The sequence below is a fragment of the Cavia porcellus genome, unplaced genomic scaffold (genome assembly GCF_034190915.1).
Source record: "Cavia porcellus strain 051 isolate PalLab524CR breed Dunkin Hartley unplaced genomic scaffold, mCavPor4.1 scaffold_3, whole genome shotgun sequence".
In the NCBI taxonomy this organism is placed as follows: Eukaryota; Metazoa; Chordata; class Mammalia; order Rodentia; family Caviidae; genus Cavia; species Cavia porcellus.
In genome coordinates this window covers 80,367,603-80,384,944 of record NW_026947486.1, presented here as the reverse complement: position 1 = coordinate 80,384,944, position 17,342 = coordinate 80,367,603, and the positions used below count along the sequence as shown (strand labels likewise).

The window sequence follows — 17,342 nt, the reverse complement described above, 5'->3', positions numbered from 1 at the left end:
TTCTTTTCCTTCCTGAGCTCCTAGAGACAAACCCAGCAGACGTCCTGGGTAAAAACGCCAAAAAGGCTCTCAAAATATTAATTTAAAAACCCATATTCAGTGTTTTTAAACGTGAAGAGCAGATACCCTAATTTCACGTGTATTTGGGAGCTTTTCATTAGTATGGACTATCAACCTAGCAAAATCAGAACTCAAAAATCTTACATTTACATTTATAATAAAGCTAGCTGGATTTTTTTTTTTTTAGTTTACCTTAATGACTGCCAAGGGGGAGCACTCATAAAGAATTTATCTCTTTAAATGGGTGTAGTGTCTAATTCCAGGCCCCCTTAATAGTTAGATTCATTATGTTCAATAAAAATTCTAATCTCAGCCAGTGGGTAGGCTGTGTGCTGTGATGTGTGACAGGTGTTAGTGGAAGCACAGTACAAACCCTTCCACGGTGGTAGACAGTGTGGGCAGCACCTTAACCTGCACTGCAGTTGCTTTAGAGTAAACTGCATCGCAGATGCGGCTGCAGGTAGAACCGTGGTCATGGGTATGTTTACTACTTGATGTCTTGTTTATTTTTATCTTTTGGTGCTGGGTATTGTACCCTGATTGTCTTAAATTATAGACAAGTGCTCTGACACTGAGCTACACCCCTATTCCTAGTGGCTTGCTTCCAAATGATGCAGGTAAGGTAGGAAAATTTAAGAGATACATTTACCTGCAAACTGAAATTCACAGCCAAGAGACAGTTTATCTTTTAAGCCACTTAACCTTTTTAGACACATCAGCCTTTTCTTATGCTAGGATTTTCTGGGAGGTCTGTAGAGCATGTCTTATTCTTCTTTGTCTCTTTTGCTCCTATTATAATTTCTACAACAGTAGCATTATCAATTTTTAAATACAGGAAAAGACGGTTTGTATACTTTGACGTCTATGTAAAGTATGGTGCTTTCTGACATATAAGAATGGGCACAGACCTAGTAAAAGCAGATCATATTAAAGACATTTAATTTATTCCTTCTTATTTCTAAGTGCAATATTGTTCTAATTTGAATCTATACTGGGTATTAGAGTCTCTTCAGAACAATGTGGGAAAGCCAAGTTTTCTTTAGAAGTTTTTAATCTGTTCAGCTTTTTATGTGAGATTTTCAACTTTTTTTTGAAGGGATCCAAACAGATTGGGCTAAAGGAGACTGATGTTACAGACCCTGAAGCTAATCGTGCTCCAGGGAACACAATGAAAATTTGGAAGGAAAAAGAGTCAAATGCTCAGCTTCTTCCAAATCAAGAAGAAATGCCAGTATATCAGGTTGCCAAGTCCAACAATAAACAAAAACAAAAAGTGAGGAAAAGAACTAGGGATAGCTTAAGTAAATCTTCCCGTTGTCTTCGGAGAAAAAAGTTAAGATACTCAACTCAGAAAGAGAGAACCAGAAAATTATTAACAGATAGTCACAATTACAGTTTGGTCTCTGACCAGAATTCCTTGCAGACCACAATGATTCCAGGTCAGTCTCTTAAAAAGGAGGAGCAGCCCAGTTCTCCTAAATCCTCTTCTTCCAGATTACCTGAGAGAGACCATGACAGGAAACAGAAGATCTATGAAACTGATGAGTTTATTGACTACTTATTAAATTATTATCAGACTCCAAAATATGCTCGCATCTGCCCTGATGAAGCAAGTCACATAGAAAGTACATGTCAGTGGCAGAGGGATGTCTGTGTTAAAGGGAATGGATTTCAGATCAGTTTGAGAAAACATAAGGAACCTTCAACCAATTTGAGCCAAATGGAAAACCTGGAAAGGGAAGGACATGTCCAGGAAGATGATTGCTGGTCAATGGTATGCATGCAGGATCCTGAGCACAAATCACAAAAGATAGAAAAAGTGGATTATACCAAAGACTATACTAAGATATTTAAAAATGATTGCAAGGATACAGCCAGTGAAGCTGGTGGTCAACTGTCCCCAAATGATGCAAAGTGGGATCTTTTGGAAAAGACTCATGCTCACCAGGCCAGTGATTCCACAGTGAGCCCTGAAATTTCTTCACCTTGCAGGTCAGTAGAAGTACATTTACAGTTGACAGATTTCTTAGAGGAAATAAGTAGTGATTCTGAGTGCTTCAGCGAGACTTTTAACTTAAATGAAGAGGAGAAAGAAGAATCTGTGGCTATATATCATAGCTCCCCTAAAGAAGAAACTCTTGCCAGTGAAGAAATCATCATTTGTGAGCAAAAATCTGAGTCAAGTCAGCATTCCTTGCATTCAGAGTGGAAACATAATGGTGAAGGAAAATACTCTAAATACATACTTAGGACATCAGGCAAGAGGTCCAAGTATGAACCGAGTTGTTCATGGCTTGAGGATGAAAGCAATTCTATTAAAGATGAGAAGAACAACAGCAAAAAGAGGGGAAAAAAACCATCGAGCTACTTTTTTGACGAAAGCGGCTACGATAAATCCAAGTCCAATGATCAATTAGCAGAAATCACAAGGAAGAAGAGGAGGGATAGTGGTAGCATATTGGACCACAGAGTGAACGATAGACCCTCTCATGTGCCAGTAACATCATCAAAAAGTGATAATGATTTCTACTTGGGATATTTTCCCGAAAGAAGAACAAGTTCTTGGAAGTCAGAATATAGTCAGGGTGCAAGAAGGCTTAAAAAACGTGAGAATTCTAAAGATTTCATGCCCAGATCTGACAGCTATTACAGTAGACCTAACGGTCACAAGCATATTCATTGTGGAAGCTCTTTAGGAAACAACGATACTAGCTCTTTATCTTTTCAAATGTTTTGATGCCAATTTGATCAGGAACACCCATATTTACAATCAACAACTCATAAACAAAAAATTTAAAATCAAATATAGCTATGTAGTTAGCTACAACCGAGCAAAAGCTCGTGCAGGGTCAAATGCAAAACCTTGCCAAAGTTTAAAGCATAGATCAAAATGACTGCAGGTGTTTTGGCAAGCTTTGGAAACATAAAACCTCTAGATTCTGAAGCTTAGCCAAACAATGTACTTGCAAAACTTCAAGAATAAACTTTTTTTTTAACAGCTTTAATTTGGTGCCAGTGAAGGAGCAGATTAACATTGAGGTAGCCCTCTGTGGTTCTTTAGCTGTCACATCATCATCATAATTCATCTTTAAAAATGACAGTAGTGAATGAATAAGGCTCCTTTTGCATGTAATACTTTATTGACTTTTATTTAATAATTGTAGATAAAAAGAGGTAACAGCTAGAACATGTAACAGACATCTTTATGACATTAAAGAATTTCATGAGCACTCACCATAAGTAAATTAATCTTTTTGATGTGTTCATGGTAGTCAAAGAATTGTCCTTTTAGAGACAATGTTTTGGAAGTATCTGAAAGGGGCTAGGCTTGTCCTTTGAGGTCAGGGGCTCATTAGAGGAGTTTTAAAACATGATCCCCATGTCTTTCCATCCTAGAAAAGTAACAGGATTGAAGTGATATAACCAGGGATGTTTCCCAAAGAAATTTTGAAAGGTCCTGAGGCACCAGTAACGGCACTTGGGAAGAGAGGATATGACAGGTATTCCATTTCAAGTTATGTAATCCTTTCACTCAGGGTTGGGTGACATCAGTTTGTATAAAGTCACTGAATAGCCCCAAAATGACTTTTATAAAATAGTAACAAGTGCCTCCTAAATCCTCAGTAGTGCCACAGAGTTAGGCAGATTTAAGAGAAAAGGCCATAGTTTTCTAGCTGTGGAAAAATTGTATGTATGCAGGATTTGTAAACTCTAACATAAGCGATTTATCTTTTTACTTACTCATTTTGAATTTCTTAAATATGTTTTTAAATTGAGATATTTTATAGATTCTTAAAGATTTACCTCTTAGTGCAGTGCATGTTGTATAAAAAGCTTGGCTGATTTATTCTGCCTTATATTGGATTTAGGGCCTCAGGGGCAGTAAATGTCTTTATTTTCCCAACAAAGCTATACCTGACCTAGCATTTGAAGATATCAGTTGAGATTCAAAATTGCCTGCAACAGGAAAAAGTGATTTTAATCCACAGAAGCAGTGGAGAACAACATTTTCATGTGACACAATTCATTTCACAGACTTAATTTGATATTCTGTAGAAACACACTAGCTAATAGAACCAGGTAGGATGCCAGTCAGTGTGGCTGTCCAGAATAATGCCACACGATGTTTGCCCATAACCCATCTCTTGAGCAACCTGGAATCTGAAGCAGTTACAGAACCTCATTTACCTAAAGTACAAACCACAAATTGTTTCATTGATCTTTCTAGTCACATTTTAATAGAGGTAGTCAGAACACGGAAAACCACAGAAATGATTGTATCATCGAAGATCGTGGTTCTTACTAGTAAGATAAGAACCTATTATTAGCCCTCTTGTGTTCCATTCCACTTTCAAGCCAGTGACTGTGCAGTCAAAACTAGGTTTGACTTCTGAGATATGAAAAATTTCTCATGGGGCGAGTGCCTTGTCTACTCTGAGGACTGGCAGTGACCATTCGTGTTCAAAGTACCATCATCCACAATAGCCTTTTAAACTACTAACTGCTGGTATTTTATCAGAAAATTGTCTGTTAACTAGGTATTATTCACCAGTGAAAACCTGTCTCCTTATTTTTTCATGTTTTATGCCAGTGAAATAACATTATGGATTTGTTTTGAAAAGCAATTTATGCTTCTGAATTTTTTAAAATGGTGCTTGGGATGGAACCCCTACTACTGAGCTGCATCCACAAGCCCTTCTTCTGTCCTTCCATAATTTTCTTTTATAAGTTCTTTTGGCATGAAATAATTTGTTGCTCAGTAAAAAAATAAAAATAAATTACAGAACACAGTATGTGTATTTTTTTTTGTATAATAGAATTGGTGCTAAGTCATTTTTATGTAACAGTCTTGTTTGATTCATTTGCTAAAAACCATCCTCGGAGTTAGAAGAAATAAAAATACTGGTTTTATGTTGACATTATGAACAACTCTGGATTTTTATATCCATCTTGCAGTAAAGAATTCTAGATTTGGGTCAGCCTTTTTTTCATGTGGGCCTTCAAAAGTTCACCGTACTTCTCAATCGAATGGTTTAGTAACGAATGAAACAGAATTGAAAACATTATAATCGTTTTCTCTTAATACACTCTTTGTTGTGCTGTTAAGTGGAATGAATGTATTTTCTCGTATCTTTTTTGTACTTTATTAAGTAAGGGCCTGAATTTTAAACTGGCTTTTAAAATAGGTGTCCCCATGTTTTTCATTGTATGTGCTGCTGCTAAGTGTTGTAAGAAAGCTAAAAATTTGTCAATGTTTTTAATCAGTTCATTTAAATTTCTCAGGTAGAAGGTGCTGTAACCTGGTAATACCGAAAACAGAACCAAATAAATATATTTTTATTTGTTGCAAAGCTGCTTAAAATGTTCATTTTTTTGGCTGATACTTCCATGGAGGGGCAGTTTCTACCTGTAGTACAGTATGCTGCATTTCACTAATGTTGCTCTTTTTTAAGTTTGAATTGTTATAGAAATAATATACTTTTCATGCATATTAAAATTGCTGTGGTGACCATTAAACTATGTTCATTTGCCACAAGTATTGGTTAGTATGCTGCATACCCAATAATTTTGTGGAAATTAACTAGTTTTAGTATTATGTTTAAGTAATTTTTTCCTTTGTTATCAGTTTGTTGGAACTCTCAGAGTTCATAAAACCCAAGAACAAAATTTTGTTTTTATTTTAGACAAACTGAAATCATATCTAGATTTAAGATTATTTTTCAGTATATTTTATCAGTGCTATTAAAAGATAGCAAAGTAGACTGTGGAATTTCATCTCATCCCGTAAGCACTGACTGGTAGTTAATTACAAGTGCAAGATAGGGAGTCCAGAGAAGACAATGGCTATCAGTAATCATTCTTTGATAAGTCAAGTATTAACCATATTTGTACATGAAACACACACCAAACTGATTTTAAGTATTATATAACAAAGGCTGACTGTACCTTGAACTTTAGAGCTGAAATGGCACTTGCTGGATTCAAAGAGTTCTTTCTGAAACAGGCATGTATGAAGGCTGGTTCTGGATTAAAGATTTATATATAAATTTGGGCCTCTGAGGTACGTTGAATACTACACTATTTTGAGAAGCTACAGATAGGCAGATCCAATAAACCTGTAGCTGGTGTTGCTTGTGGATGCTGGTACTGAGAACAGTCTGCAGCAGGTTGGGAGCAAAGCTGACACCTCCCCAGCTCGCCTCCAGGTGGTGGTAAGCAACTAATCCTTGAATGGCACCTTTACCTTCATATGGCTGACCTGTATCTAGCTGGCTGTTTTTGGCTCAAAGTCATGCCTTCTAGTAATAATTCTTTATACAGCTGACACAGTGTGATATGGAGGACAATCAAGCTATTGGGACCAAAGCTTGAACAACACTGGCTGTCATCCTCATGACACCAGCTAACCCTGTCTGTGTAAAAGTAGTTTAACATTCCCATCTAAATGAGACTTTAGCTGCAAAGGTGGTCCAAGTTCTTTCCCCAACCATTTTTCCAAAAGGTTAGGCATAATAAGAATGCCTGGCACCAAATAAGCAGTTGAATATTCATTGAATGAAACCTAGCAGGACAAGGAGTATATGTGTTTAAAAAAAGTTCAATGTGCTTTTATAATACATGAAAAATGAAAAACAGATTTCTTTGGTTAAGGGAGTACATTTTTCCTGAGAACACTGCCAATTTCAATATTAAAGTGTCAAAACACTAATATTCACACATGAATAGATTGTCCGTGTTTATACAACTGACTGCATATGCAACTGTTACTCTTTTGACCTGAAGTGAATTAATATCAGTGTAAACATTTCTAATCAGACAACACATCAAAACAAAAACCTTTTCTCAGCAATCTGTAATGATAACACCTTCAGTAACATTACTCTTTAAAACCTTGCTATATACTTCAGTTTATAAAGCATTCTAATTTAAAAAATCAACTATTTGTTAGGACAAGGTGATTTCTGGTTTATTGTGAGAGGTCTGTGAAGATCTGCCCTTTTAAACTTGTTTCTTTTGGAAATACAAAGAATTCATACTTAATATACATGTAACTACTCTCCAAGTTGATTATAAATTTACATGAACTGCAAACGTAGTAACAAATTTAAAAAAAAAACTACTTTCCAATATACATTAAAAAAAGTGAAATTGAATTTTAAGCTAAAGTTGAATAAAGTTTTAAAAATTAAACCACCAAACTATTTGGAGTAAAATCATTTTATTCACTGACCAAAGCATTTCAATTTTTTTCTGATTCGAGGTAAAACCATTAAACACATCTCACAAGAAAATACAGTAACTATTTAACTACAATTATAAGAGTTTGCAACCTCACTTGTTCATTGAATACTTTTACAAAGTCATACAACTGTAAAGTCTACTTAGACTAGGGTTAGCGTTAACCAAGAGTACTATCCAAGACCTAGACACTTGATTACTATTTTCATAGTGACTGTAGTTTTATAACAACAGAAGGAAAATGTTATCTTGTGAATAGTTCAAAAACCACTTGACTAGTGACATGTACTCTTTCCTCATTCTTCAGGGATATGAACACAGGCTTTGAGGAAAGCACACCCCTGGTCCTGTCCTGTGTACCTCTCTTGTACTTAACACATTGTCAAATAACCATCCCCCTGCTATGAACATGGGAGACTGGGAAACCAGTCCTACAACCTTCTTCATGGATTTAGGGAATTTTTTTTTCCCAAAGCTGTCTTTTAAATATGCAGATCTTGTTTTAATCCTAACTGTATATTACTGTGTTTATACATCTATAGGATGATAAGGACAGTGATTGAGAAACACAGTAATTATTTCCCCTAATTGAAACCTGCATTGAGATTTTCTTTTGTTACTAGATGGATGTTTTTATACCAAAGCCTCTGGAATACTGCAGGTTTGCTTTAGAGGTAGATAAAACAGAAATCATGCAGTTAAGTCAATTGAATAAAAGGAATTTATTTAGAGAATATCATAACTGCAAGTTGATCCTTTGTCCTTGGTGCACACTTAACATTTTTACCTGTTTGTGGAAATACCCGAGTCTTACCTGTCACTGTAGAAAAACAAATTTAAATTCAGTAGATAGTTACTATATATAGAAGAAAGACAGTATTAACATTTGCATTATAGCACTGCAGTTTACTTTCTGGATTTGTGACATATAAACATCTCATGCACTCTAAGACAGAGAAGTTAATTTTATCAGTGTCACTAGTGATGTTAATTAAAAAATTTACAGCAAGTTCAAATGTTTCTAATATTGAAATCACCATGTTTCAAAGACAGACTGGTATGTTACAAATGATTCTGAAAAATACAAAAATAGATATGCTTCCACTGAATGCTTTAATCATTTTTCCGAGCATTCTCATCTTTTGGTTCATCTTCATCTGAGTACACAGTGGGTTCCTCCCCCGCTTTCAGCAGCTTGCCCACGTGATGGTACTTGACTGGAGGTAGACAAGAAAAGACAAATGGTCAGTCTCGTGCTTTATCAAAAACCATTACTCTGTTTCATTTAAAAAAGGAGCCTGTGATACACCTGGCAAGATGGTAGGTTTCTTGAAGGATCTGAAAGTGGTTTATACTACTATCCTTGCCAAAAGGGAATTGCATTTCTGTTTAGAAGACAGAAAATATAAAACAGGTTGTAGTGTCTGGTAATAGGCTTGCAAGGTAATGTTAACACGAACTGTGTCTGCATGTAGAGAATATGTAGAAGAATGGGGTCTCATTATGTGTTAGAAGGGCTGCAGAACATTTCATGGAAGGAGGATATGATTTGGAGAAAGTGTAGAAGGATTTGGTAAGAGATATATTTCCTGAAAACAAGAATATTATGTACAAAGGCATATAGACAAGACTGAACATATCTGAGAAGCAATTAAGAGATCAAGTTGTCAGTCAGGTGGAAATAGTAGGAGATAAGGTTTCCCAGTGTGGGAAACATTATGAAAGACCTGAAAGCCAGCCTGAGGAATTTGAACTGAACTTATAGGTAGCAAAGGGCGTTGAAAGTGTTATCAGTAAAAGAATGACACAGCAAAATAATGCTGTGACAAGGATATTATTACTATGATATACAGCGATTTCAGTAAGGAGAGCCTAGGAGCAGGGTGACGCTGGGGCTAGCATGTAGACAGATGTGAAGGAACAAGGGCCAGGAGTAGGGCAGCATCTATAAGAATGGGATGAGAAAAATATGAGATACTTTGAAAGAAAACTCAAAACATAAGTTAATGAGAACTAGATATCTCATGGACCAAAATGGGGACTCTGTAGAGAGAGCCATTCTGGAGGTCCGTGGAAATTTTTAAGAGTTCAATTTTAGGGATGGAAGCCACATTGTATGGGCTTCTATCACATCGTGGAGAAGGAGATACAGACAGGAAATGAAGCAGTGGTTAGGTAGATAGTGAAAGGGAAGAAAATGGTTTAGTAAATGGAGAGAGTAGTGGGAGACAGATTTTTTTTCCTGGCATGATTAAAACACTATGGGTAAAGAATGTGGTAATGCAGCCAGGAGAGGGCCGGAGATGTTGGAAATAACAGGTTTAAGAGTATAAACAAGGCCGGGTGTGGTGGCTCATGCCTGTAATCCCAGCACTCGGGAGGCTGAGGCAGGAGGATTGTTGCGAGTTCGAGACCAGCCTGGGCTACAAAGTGAGCTCAAGGCCAGCCTGAATTGCACAGCGAGACCCTGTCTCAAAAAGACAAAAAAAAAAAGTGTGTGAACAAGACCAATAAACTACACCGTTATAGCTAAACGAAAGAACACCAATCTTTTTTTTCCTCATCATAGGTAGTAATGAGCAACCAACCTGTCCAACCAGGTAAGCAAGAGCTGTTTTGTGTGAAATAATCATTGGGACCAATCCGAACTTCCCTGTTTAAACATAGCATAAAGGTCTCTGAGTTGCTCAGGATGGTGCAAGACAAATAAAAGCTGGAAGGAGCCTTGGAAGCCTGTCTTAAGGGGAATCAAATCCACGCCAGCTTTGCGGGTAGCCGAGGTGTCACAATAGTTTGAGGGGCTGGGGATTTAGCTCAGCGGCATAACTGCCTGCTTTGCAAGTGCAATTTAGCTCAGTGGCATAAGTGCCTGCTTTGCAAGTGCATGGTCCTTAGTTTGATCCCCGGTACCGATAAAAAAAAAAAAAAAAAAAAAAGTTTGCAGGGCTACGCTTTAGTTTAAGTGGGGGAAAAATACACTTTTTTTCCTTACTGATGAAGGCAAGCCCCAGAAATTAGAGCTTTGTGTGTTACTAATTTTATACAACTCATTAATCTCTATCATGACAAAGGCATCCTTATTATGTAAAAATTAGCAACCATGTTTGGTAGCTGAATTATGTTTTCAAAGTAAGAAGACTTGCTCCTATCCTTGTTCCACTTGAGATCCAAACTCAAAAGAGAGAGCAATCTCTGGCTAATTATTAACCCAGACCTCTGAGGTCAGCAGTATTTTCAATGAAAATGGTTGGATATAGCCAAAAGAGCATGTAATATTAACTAATTATAAAGAACAGTAAATAGAAAGTTCCATTTTAAATGAGAAATCTTCAAAGAAATAGACATGGTCTTCACACACTTTTCATAAAATATAGGAAAATTATTCAAATTCATAGCAGTGAAATATTGCTGAACTGACCAAATGACTTAGGTTTAACAGAAGCTAATTCCTGAATTTTCAAGATTTGAATTTAACCCTTCATTTGTACCCCTTCCCCCAAATAGCCCATAACACAAGCCAGAACAAGCATCTTTTCTTTTTTTTCTCTTTTTTTTCTTTTCTTTTCTTTTCTTTTCAATGCAGACACCATTGTTGCTGGGCAGATTATAAGCATCATTTGTGGAGAAGGCCTATAGCAAGGCTTAATTAGATTCAAAGAGAAGCTGTTCTGCAGAATACAAGTCTCCCATTCTTCAAGAGAGATGTGGGCTGCTTTTAAACCACAAACTCTGCAAGAGAAGGCTTATGAAAATCCCTCTTTTTCTAGCCAAGAAGGCCAATGTCCTTTTCTCTATATACCCAAATCCTAGTATGGAATCTACACAAATTTCTGTATAAATATTTAAGTATCAAAACCAGAGACCCAAATTTCTACAGAGAACAAGCTAAAAATCGGTATGCAGTCATAGCAAGTGACTCAGCACTGCCACAATTCCTTCAAGCCATGAACTTGATCTGTCCAAGATTCAGGACTCTGTCAAAACACACCCAAGTTTTAGGCTGCTTGGTAGTAACTATTACCCTGCCATGAATATCCACGACTGGTAGAAATTTGATATAGACATAATTAAAAAAATACTTACAAGTGAATTGAGAGTCCCAGTCACTCAGAGTCTCCTGCTGGGCAGGAGTAAGGTCAGAAAGATCATCATATTCATCCTTCAGTGCTTCCTTATCCAGGCAAAACGTGGCAAGGCCCCTGGATGCGTCTCTTCCAGCAAAGATTCCATATGGTCCCTCTTTAAAAACAATAGAAACCAAAGACCAGTTTTTTATTAGATAATACATTTCTCAGTGGTTTACGCATAGAAACATGCTTTCTTTACCCATTAACACAGAATGGCCCTTTTTTCCCATATCAAATTTCATTTTTAAACCATAAAGTGATATTGATACTCATGTCAATCATCACATAGAACACTGTCATTAAACTATTAAATAACCAAAATTAGTAAAAATGCCACAGAGTTTTAATTTCCTATGATTTTTAAGTAACTAATATACAAAAGTCATAACTGGTTATTTCAGGGGAGGTAGTAAGAACTGATCCAAGATAATATAACCCATGAGTCAGGATTCAACTTAAGGACTTTGAACCTCAAGCCTGCTCTGTTCTAGGCATTCGGGCTAAGCCAGTGAGAGTTATGATTTCTTAAGATAATAATTAGTAATATGTAAAGGAAAATATTTCCTTATAAATATATTCTGATATATTTTAATGAGTCAAAGGTGTCTTACAGGGGCTGGGGATTTAGCTCAGCGGCATAAGCGCCTGCCTTGCAAGCAGGCGGTAGTGAGTTCGATCCCTGGTACCGATAAAAAATGAAAAAAGGCAAAAAAAAAAGGTGTCTTACAGAGATCTTTGATTGTGAAGCTCAATTAAACATTAACTCATGATATCTGCAGGAGAAATCATTGTATAAGTTATCAGTAGTTCAAAAACCTATCCACGTTGCAAAACTTTCATTGTCAATAAACAGAGTACAGACAAGATAGCTCCGTCACTCTGTTTTCAGTGGGCTTAAAGAGAAACTGTGAAAATACTAAAATTTTCAGGGAAAAGGGCTGAATGAATACCTAAAAATAGTTCTATAAAACTCAAAATACTGTTAGATATATTAACCTGAGCTTTTATCTAAGAGAACAGTGAATCATGCTCTAGGCACTTAAAAGTAGATGATTAGACTTATTTAAATATTGCACAAGTAAATGAAAAAACTCCACTGTTCTTTAAACAATGTCTTGTTTTCAAACAAGTACACTGAAAAGCAACCTTGACATTAAAAAAGTTCGTAGGTAATCAATATGCCAAGTATGACAAGGAATCAAGTTTCAAAATAGCATGGTCCAGAAACCTCAACCCACTAAGGAATTTTTTATAAGTTAAATAAGTTTTATGGTCTTTTTTTTGTTATTTTTTTTCTTGGTACCAGGGATCAAACTTACGACTTTGCTCTTAACAGCCAAGTGCTTGCTTGAGCCATTGAACTAAACCCCTGGCCCCCACAGTCAGTTTTTTTTAAAGATTTGTGGAAGCATTGAATAGTGGTATTTTGTCCTTGTGCCTTGTCTGTTTGAGTAGTTTATGTATGTTTTAAAAGATGAGTTTGTTTGTTTTTGTTTTTTGTGGGTACTGGGAATCGAATAAAGGACCTCATGCTTGCCAAGCCACACTGCTGAGTTATATCACCAGCCCTTATGGTTAACTTTCAAATGCAATTAAGATTTATCAACTTGTAAATGCAATTAAGATAAGTAGCTGTTTTTAATTATCATTATATGCTTCCATTTCCATTAAGGATAAAAAATTACATTTTCTACAAATGTACTCCTTAGAGATAGTAGCACCTAGTGTTTGAAAATAGGCAAATTGTACTGATTTGGACTCTACCATTTCAGAAATTATGGTCATTGGATCAGTAGAGTGAATTTTATTTAGCAATCCTCACAGAATAATTAAGGTCTAGGGACAGCATTAAGTCTTTAACTGCATGTATATTTCCAAGAAGCTATATAAACAGAGACCTTTCATCTGTGTCACTAATTGCTACATCCCCCACACCTACAATAGTGCCTTGCATAGAGTAAGTAGGCACTAAATAATTTTTAGAAATCCTTTGTAACATGAAGTATTCCCATGTGACACTGGCATGTATTCATAGGCCCACTCAGTGGTAGGGAGGATAGAGACTTAGAAATTTCACAATGGGCCAGTCTTGCCATTTTCTGCAGGGGAAATTAAGGCCCAGAGAGAACAATGATTTGTAGCAGATCACAATTGGTTAGTGACCCAAACAGAACTAGAATGCAAATTCCCTGACTCCAGTTTTGTGCTCTATGCACAGACTGATACTGTATCCAATGACTCTGCAAACTAGAGCCATAAGATGATGCCCCAGGCATATGTTTTGACTACTTATGGTTTAGCGCAGTAAAAAAAGATATTCACGTGATTATGTTTACTGATAATGTGCTACTATGATGACAAGTGTGGTATTCAAATTATTGTGCAGTTACATGCCTACAGAAAGCTGGTATTCTAAAATGTCCACAAGGAAACACTACGCGGAAGAGCTCTGAAGGAATCATCCCACATCTGATTTTGATTAGCTGAACTAGAAAAGTAAAATAAGGAGTGGATAGGACCTGTTCAGTGCAGGATTCTCTTTCCTCTCACAGACCAGTGAGGATGTGAACACATCCTCTGAGCTCCCCGTGTTTAGAGGACTCCATATTGGACAAATTCAAATCTTCTTCCTCTTTTCATAAAGCAGGACTTTCCAAATCAGCCTGCTTCTCAGATTCGCCAGGAAGCCCTGATCCTCCTCAAGACGCTCACCTGTGGTTCTGGCTGCTGAGGCCAGGAATCTGTATTTTTCCTCAAGTGCATCAGGGGATTCCGATAAGCAACTACTTTTGGAAAAATCTCATCTTTAAGGATCTCTCCCTGCAACAGCTCCCTCCAATAGCTCAGCTGTCATCCATCCATCCATCCTTCATTTTCCCTCTGGTTGGCTTTTCCTGAAATCCCCTCCCCAGCTGCCTTCGTCGTCCTATTCCTTTTGTTTCCTGATTCTCCCATTCTCCATTTTTAATCTTTTTGTTTGTTTGTTTCTGGTTCTTGCTCTCCTGTTACAGATTAAATATGGTATTAATGGCTATTACCTTGCCATGGTACCACTGTCTACAACACCCAGCCCTTATTCCTTTCTCAGGTAACTCACGTCCCCCTTCTGGGCCTCCCTGGTTCACCTTGCAGCCTTTCTCCCGTCACTTTATCCCACAGAACGCGCACACACACATACCAAGTACAGGCCACACACATACTTGACACATTCCAAGCGAGAGCGCGCACACGCCCCAAACCACATTCACTCAACACGCACACTGCGCATGCACACAGGGGAACCCCCCCACCCCTCTCCACCACGCACAATGTTTTTTTTTACCTGCAGCTAATCCCCATCTCCTCTTTCGCTCTCACCTTTACATTCTGCCAAAGCTAGTCCGGGTGTTAGGGGCCTTCGTGTCTCCTCCAAGTCTGGATCACCCCTTGCCATGCTTTCCCCTGGAGCCATCTTCATTTCCTTTCTCGCACCAGACACCATCATCTCCTTTCCGGACCCCGCAAAGTCCTTACCTTCTTCAAGTCCCCCACATACCCTGCGCTCCGGTGTGTTCCCTCCTCGAGCCTCCAAGTCCCACTCCACCTCCCCCAGCTTCAGCGCCTCAGCTTCTTTCTCCAGCCCCACCGCAGTCCTGGCAGCGTAGGCTGGGGAGCCTGTGTCCCCCACTGTCCCACAGCCCCTCTACAGTTCCTCTGGCCCTCTCCGCCCGGCCACGACCCCCTGACTCTAGGCCTTGGCGCCCGCCTTGCCTCCCCCGGGGGCGCCCCGCTCTTCTCTCGGGCCCAGCCCCACGCTGGGGCCCCTTCTTTTGTCTCAGTGCCCCCCTCGCCGGTCGCCCTACCGGGCCCGTAGAACTTGCGGCCTTTGGTCACGTCGAACACCTTGCCGTTGATGGCCATGAGTATGCGAGGGTCCTGGACGCCGTCGAAACGCCGCAGCTCGGCTGGGGTGAAGTCACGCCGCTTGAGGCGGGGCAGTGGGGGCGGCTCATCGTCGTCGCTGTCGCCGCTGGACCCCGGCTGATCCCCGCGCACGATCTTGTACAGCAGGAAGATGCAGAGGCTAAGCAGCAGCAGGTTGAGCGGTGACGTGAAAATCTCGTGCAGCAGCCCGCCGCTCTCCAGCTCGTTCAACTCGGCGCCGGTCGCCACCACATCCTCGGCAGCCATGATCTCCGGAGCGAAGGTTTGGCGGGGCTAGGCTGAGCTCCGGAACTCGCTGCTTTCCCCTCCCTCTCAGCCAGCGACAGGCGCGCTGGGTTCAGCAACCGACCAAAGCGTGCGGAGGGCGGAGCCTCCGAGGCCCCGCCTCCTGCGGCCGCCTAAATGCCCTGCCCCGCTCAGTCCCGCCCCGCCGACCCCCACCCTCTGGGTCCCGCTTGTCCTTCCCCTGGCTGCTTTGGCCTTCGTCGCCACCGAACTGAACCCATCTCTCCACTCTACCTGCAAGGCCTTTGCCGCATTCTCACGCCACTCTCGCACCAGCAACGCTGTACAAGTCCCTCTTAGGCACTACATCCCTCGTTTGCTCCCCGCACCCCAACTCGATGGGCAAGCCCTGGCTTAGCCGGCCTCTGAGGCTCCAGGCCACCTGTTAAGCCCTCAAGACAACTACATTTCTCTTGCTTCACTCTTCTCTTCCGCTCCCTGTGAGAACCCCTCTTCGTTCCCCCGTGCCTCGATCCCCTTTGTAGGAAACTCATTTTCCACCTTAGAGATCCATTTTCACCTTGGGAACTCCCATCTACCGACCTATCCCCTACTCTCTTGCACAGGCTGTGGGGCAGACACCCACAGAGCCGCTAAAGTCAGTGGAACAGGCCTATCAACTGGCTCAGTATTTAGGGATTAAATCACACAAGTCACTTTAGGGTCTCAAAAAAAAAAGAGATAAACCTTTTTGCAATCACTGGTTTGCTTGGTCACAAGTCATCAGCAAGTGACATTCTCTTGTTAAGCTTTTTAATGCTCCGCAGAATTATGTCCAGAGTTTCTTTGGCAGCATTCTTCTCTTTGAAGCCTATCAACCTACCCTTGACAGTCGCAATTACCCTTAGCTGGAGCCCAGACAAAGGCGAGAGTCTGGACACAGCGGAGCTTGGAGGTCGGACCCCTCTTTCCTAGGTACTTCGTCTGGCCTTTGATGTGCAAATAGTCGGCACTGGAGCGGTCTCTATGGAAGGATTTTCTGTAGCGTTCAGAGGCCAAATCTGGCTTCCCCTTTTATTGTGGCACAGGAAGGGAAGCGGAAGAAAGGATAGACAGAGGGAAAAATAATTAAAATAAAGCCTTGCACACATCTGCAGCCCAGAGCAGTACTTTTCCATTAAGGGTTCTGTTCACTTGCACATAATTTACTCTCCTCCTCAACATGCAAGATACTTGAGGAAGCAATTGGCTTCTTATTTCAAAATTCTAAAAATTTCTGGCCTGAACTGCTTTTATGCCTGCCCTTCCCCGTCTTCACAAATCATTTTAAAGTGTAATGATCCAAACAATCTTTTTATCAAGCCCACGCATTTTTTCAGAGCTAAATTTACAATTAGCTGACAAGTCCCTTCCCAATAGGTTATGAAACCTCAATTTAATCCTGGGGAAACAGGTTCAAATTGAGGGCATTTGACTGTAGTCAGATTTTCATTATGTGTTTGTAAAAAATGTACAGATGTTTGTAAAAACCAACAAACTTGGGAAAATATTTTCCCTTTATAAGACAAAATATCTTTTAAGAGTTCATTTTACTTGGTAAAAAATCCTAAAGATTCTACTCCAAATGGACAAAACAAGAGCAAGTAGTTCACACATGGGCATACTTATGATGCATAAGTACATGAATAAGTTCAGTCTTGCTAGTATAAAAGACAAACATGGAGACACCACGGTTATCTATCAAAGTGCCACAGGAAAGAAAGAAGT

The 17,342-nt window shown here is 39.4% G+C and overlaps 2 protein-coding genes and 1 long non-coding RNA gene across 4 annotated transcripts in view; 1 reads left to right on the top strand and 2 right to left on the bottom strand.

Moving 5' to 3' along the window:
* LOC100728040 (A-kinase anchor protein 17B) overlaps window positions 1-5,411 on the top strand; it is a 42,681-nt gene extending 37,270 nt beyond the window's left edge. For both annotated transcript variants that reach the window (XM_063246324.1, XM_003467592.5), the window contains one exon: window positions 1,157-5,411. In XM_063246324.1, coding sequence (XP_063102394.1) covers window positions 1,157-2,797 — 1,641 coding nt within the window. In that variant the 3' untranslated portion in view covers window positions 2,798-5,411. The remainder of the gene's footprint in view (window positions 1-1,156) is intronic.
* Window positions 5,412-7,262: 1,851 nt separating this feature from the next.
* Pgrmc1 (progesterone receptor membrane component 1) lies at window positions 7,263-15,700 on the bottom strand. Its single transcript, XM_003467581.5, has 3 exons — window positions 15,269-15,700; window positions 11,383-11,538; window positions 7,263-8,516 (listed from the first exon to the last, which is right to left on the bottom strand). The coding sequence occupies exons 1-3, from the start codon at window positions 15,594-15,596 to the stop codon at window positions 8,413-8,415; spliced, it is 588 nt and encodes a 195-aa protein (XP_003467629.1). The 5' UTR covers window positions 15,597-15,700; the 3' UTR covers window positions 7,263-8,412.
* On the bottom strand, window positions 14,397-15,262 carry LOC134475487 (uncharacterized). The gene is made up of 2 exons (XR_010046635.1): window positions 14,784-15,262; window positions 14,397-14,428 (listed from the first exon to the last, which is right to left on the bottom strand). It is a non-coding gene; the product is annotated as an uncharacterized LOC134475487 (long non-coding RNA).
* Window positions 15,701-17,342: the final 1,642 nt, after the last annotated feature.

Excerpts from the sequence above, each read along its gene's own strand:
- Pgrmc1 (XM_003467581.5), bottom strand. The coding sequence starts at position 15,596 with ATGGCTGCCGAGGATGTGGTGGCGACCGGCGCCGAGTTGAACGAGCTG. Across the intron at positions 11,539-15,268 it reads CCGCAAGTTCTACGGGCCCG|AGGGACCATATGGAATCTTT; the intron begins GTAGGGCGACCG and ends TTGTTTTTAAAG. Across the intron at positions 8,517-11,382 it reads CTGGGACTCTCAATTCACTT|TCAAGTACCATCACGTGGGC; the intron begins GTAAGTATTTTT and ends GTCTACCTCCAG.